General features: G+C 44.8%; 1 protein-coding gene across 1 annotated transcript; it reads left to right on the forward strand.

The window, feature by feature from the left end:
• The first annotated feature begins 2,368 nt into the window (after positions 1-2,368).
• On the forward strand, positions 2,369-3,622 carry LOC110739416. The gene is made up of 3 exons (XM_021919875.1): positions 2,369-2,589; positions 2,671-2,909; positions 3,003-3,622. Exons 1-3 carry the CDS (start codon positions 2,369-2,371, stop codon positions 3,620-3,622), a joined length of 1,080 nt encoding a protein of 359 aa, XP_021775567.1.
• Positions 3,623-4,402: the final 780 nt, after the last annotated feature.

Raw genomic sequence — 4,402 nt, forward strand, 5'->3', positions numbered from 1 at the left:
TTTTTCTTCATAGGAATGATATAATAACAACTTAACTAGATGATGCTTTTTATAAGCTAATAACTTAAAAATAAAGCTAAATTAGAGAGATTTTACTAAAGCAAAAGATTAGAGGAGAATTTTTTGGAGAGAAATTTTAGAGAGAATTAGTAGGTTTTTTTTTGGTGTCTTCAAAATGTGAAAATTAGGGGGTATTTATATGAAATTAAATAGGTTAATTTTTAAATAAAATAAAATAAATGAAAGGTAATTCAAGGATTTAAATCAAATAAAACCACTATTAATTTCTTATCTTCTTCTATCTCCGTCCTTACCTAAAAAACCAAACAAAATCACAATTAATTTTGGCCACCATGTTTCAAGATAACCAGGAAGATCATCATGTCTTCTCCTTCGAGGAAGACATGAGGATGATACGGGAATATTTCATGTACATTGTGGCCGGGGCTAGTGGTTATCCTAATGGATGCATTAATTTACTTGTTAATCCACAATTGAAGCCTGAAATTACTTCGGAGTAGCAGGTTAAAATACATGTGGCGTTAGCTGTACTTCAAATTTGTGTAATTTAGTAGTTAAGTAGTACAAATTGTAACGTATATTTTGAAAATTATGAAATAAAATCATTATAATTGCTCTTTTTTTCGTTTAAATTTTTTTAAAAAAAAAAGTGTTATTAGTTTATAAAAATATTTTAGCTTATACTTACTATGTAATTAAAAAAGCAAGAAGCAAAATTATGATAATTGTTAAAAAAATAACAATAATAATAATAATAATAATAATAATAATAATAATAATAATAATTGTATAGGATTGCTCCCGCTGAACTATCGCCCAGCCCCCAGGGTGCGCACTCACCGCTGATTAAGCGACTAAAGGAGGGCTCGTCAGCAAGGCAGAGTCAGCCCGCAGGGCTGACCAGGCTAAGCTCTCCACGAAGGAGATAGTACGCCTATAAATAGAGGGTAAAGTACAACGGAAAAGAGGTTAGACACTCAAGTTATTACACTTTCTATATCTCTCTAAGTACAGTTTCTATCTCTAAACACTCTCTAACTTAAGCTTCGGAGGGCGGTTCCTCGAGTCATCCCCGAGGGAAGTTTACGTGTGCTACTGTGTGTAGGTTGCTGACGGGACCCAACTTATCCAGCAGAACCCTTAGATCCATACCTGGAACAATTGGCGCTAGAAGGAGTGGATTGGATCATCTAACCTAAGGTTCACCAACTGAGCTAGGGACTAGTTAACCAATTACCATGGCCGGAGAAGAAACTGTACAAACACCCACGTCCAAAACTAATGAGACCAGCCAAACACCACAAAAAAACACCCCAAGTAACCAGCGATCCAAAAGGATCCACCGGAAACCCCAAATCGACCATCTCGCAGAAATCCAACCCCATCGAATCGACATCAACCACTGCTAAAGCAGCGGTGAAACCAGTAGATCCGGTAGGATCCAACTCTATTTTCAAGTACGGAATGCTGTTAACAGGCGCAAACAATGAGCTTATTGTCTCAGCACCTGCAACCCAGAAACCGCATCCCGTGAACATGCCAACCATTCTACAGAAGCTCTCTAAGTGCAGCAAGGAGCAGCTGGCTACAATGACAACGATCCTTACCAATATGGGTAAGGGGGCAAGCCCATCACTGACAACGGAAGCTGCGGAGCCCGCAGCGAAAAAGCTGGAAGTCTCAACTCTCACCCCGGAGCTGAAAGAGCTCATTCAGCTGAGGAAAAAGGTATTGAAGCTGGAAGCACGCAACCTGAATCGGGAATGGAGCGTGGAGGAAATAACCCCCGCTCGAATCAGCCCAGAGAAGCGGGTCCCTTGCAGTAGGTCACCCCGCAGAGCGAGGACCCAGCCCGGAGAGAGACAAACGAGCGCGAATCCAGGTTATGCCAGATGATTCCCCATTTTTCCGGGAGATTCTGGAAGAACCCATGGAGAAGGTGAAGAAGCCGAGCTGCAAGTAGAATGGAACCACAACACCCAAAAGCCACATATCAGCTTTCGAGAATCATATGGTACTCTACACCATGACGGACTTAGTCTGGTGTAAGGCTTTCCCACCAACTCTTGAGGGGCTTGCAGCGGAATGGTACGACGTTATCCCCAAATGTTCTGTATACTTGTACAACCAGCTGAAGAGAATGTTCATGGAGCATTTCATAACCTTGGTGGACAGAACCAAGATGACAACCGAACTGATGTCCCTGGTTCAGGGAAAGGATGAGCCTATGAGGGAGTTCATCACCAGATTCAACAAGGAGGCAACAACCATTCTAAATATGAGCCAGGAAGTAGCTCTATTAGCAATCTAGAGTGGCCTACTGCTAGGGTCACCATTCAGAGCATATATGGGGCGTAAGAGCCTCAAAACACTCGCTGAAGCGCTGGGTAAAGCGCATGAGTTTATCAAAGAAGACGAGACTGACAGAGCAATGCTGGGTAGTAAAGCAACAGGTGACTCGGTTAAGCGGGCAGAGGTCACCCGGGCAGAGAACACAGCCAGGGTGGACCAGCCGAGCAGAGCTGAGCAAAACCGCAGAGAAGCGGACAGGGCAGTGGGACTGAGAAGGTACGATCCAAGGAGAGGGCTAAGGCCGGGGAAGTCTGATTAGTATACCCCACTAACCCATTCCAGATCTCACATATTCAGCGTAAATAAGGCTGATGATAAGTGGCTGAGGCCTCCAAGGATGGTAAATAGGAGTTGTGATACCAGTAAGTGGTGTGACTTTCACGGGGACTATGGCCATACCACTAAAGAATGCACGCACTTGAAGGAAAACATAGAGGACTTGGTCATGAGAGGATACCTGAGTCAATTTAAGCAGCGTGGTGAGCCTCCAAGAAGAAGGGAGGAGGATAGAGCAGGCCGAGCTGACCGTAAAGGAGGTTAGAGGGGCCCATATGGAGACAAGGATAGAGATGGCAAGTCATAGGGCAGGGTGTACGTGATATGCGGGGGTCCGGTACATGGGTGGATAGTTAATAAAGTGCGGGCTGACCTGCGGGCAATTGTACATCAAATAAACGACAATGATAAGCGTAGATGGCCACCTCTTCCCTTGCATCCGCGAGCCACGTTCGACGAGTATGACCAGAAGGGCATAATTTACCCTCATGATGACCTGCTGGTGGTGACAATGAGAATTGCAAACTGGGAGGTGGATAGAATACTGATAGACGGAGGCAGCTCAGCCAACATCATATACATCAGTGCGTTCAATGAGCTGAAGTTGGACAGAAAAGACCTGGAGAGGGTAAACTACGAGGTCACCGGGTTTAATGGCTCGGGGCTTACCCCAGAAGGCATAATCGAACTCTCAGTCCGGGTAGGAGAGAGGTCAAAAAGACGTTATGTTCGAGCAGAATTTCTCGTCATAAACTCCCCTTCACCCTACAATGTAATCATGGGAAGACCGCTCATCCACAAGATAGGCGGGGTGGTATCCACTTACCACCTGGCCATGGCGTACACAACTAATGAGGGTTTGTCAGCAAAGCTCAAGGGAAGCCAGAAGACAGCCAAACAATGTTACATAACTGCCTTGAAGCAGCCTGCCAAAACCAGACAACAGTCCGGTTCCAAGAGAAGGCTCCCATAGCAACCTGAGAGGAAGTCAAGGAAAAGGAAGCGTGAAGAGTACCACAGGGAAAAAGATAAACAGAAGTTGGCAATGGAAAACTTTGAGCCTGTAAAAGAAGAAATGACCAGACCACTTCCCAGCGGGGAGCATGTCACAATTGAGCTCACAGAAAGTGATCCCTCTAGGACGGTGAAGATTGGAAAAGACATTGATCCAAGAGTAGGGGTGCACCTCATAGAGCTGCTGAGAAAGAATAGAGACATTTTTGCATTTTTCGCAGATGAGATGCCCGAAATTGACCCAACATTCATGGTGCATAAGCTGAATGTGAAGGAGGATATTAGGCCTGTCAGGCAGAAAAAGCGAAGCTTCTCCACGGAGAAAAACCAGGCAATCCAGGAAGAGGTGGAAAAACTCTTGGAAGCAGGATTTATTGAACCCTGTGACTGTCTAGAATGGTTAGCCAACGTGGTCATGGTGAAGAAGGCAAATGGCCAATAGAGAATGTGTGTAGATTTCACAAATCTTAATAAAGCCTGCCCGAAGGACTGTTACCCACTGCCACGGATAGATCAACTGGTAGACTCAACCAGCGGGCACGCCCTGCTAAGCTTTATGGACGCCTTCTCAGGGTACCATCAGATCAGCCTGCACGAGCCAGACAGGCAGAAAACTACATTCATTACCGAAGGGAGAGTGTATAATTACATAGCTATGCCCTTCGGGCTGAAGAACGCTGGAGCAACTTTTTAGAAGGCAATGGATAGAGTATTCCTTCACCAGAAGGGAAGAAATGTG

The sequence above is a fragment of the Chenopodium quinoa genome, unplaced genomic scaffold (assembly GCF_001683475.1).
Source record: "Chenopodium quinoa cultivar QQ74 unplaced genomic scaffold, ASM168347v1, whole genome shotgun sequence".
Taxonomy (NCBI): Eukaryota; Viridiplantae; Streptophyta; class Magnoliopsida; order Caryophyllales; family Amaranthaceae; genus Chenopodium; species Chenopodium quinoa.

Bases quoted from the DNA above. Each gene is read 5' to 3' on its own strand.
- LOC110739416 (XM_021919875.1), top strand. From the start codon at position 2,369: ATGGGGCGTAAGAGCCTCAAAACACTCGCTGAAGCGCTGGGTAAAGCG. The intron at 2,590-2,670 runs GTACGATCCAAG...TCACATATTCAG, and splicing joins AGGGCAGTGGGACTGAGAAG to CGTAAATAAGGCTGATGATA. The intron at 2,910-3,002 runs GTTAGAGGGGCC...ATGGGTGGATAG, and splicing joins CCGAGCTGACCGTAAAGGAG to TTAATAAAGTGCGGGCTGAC.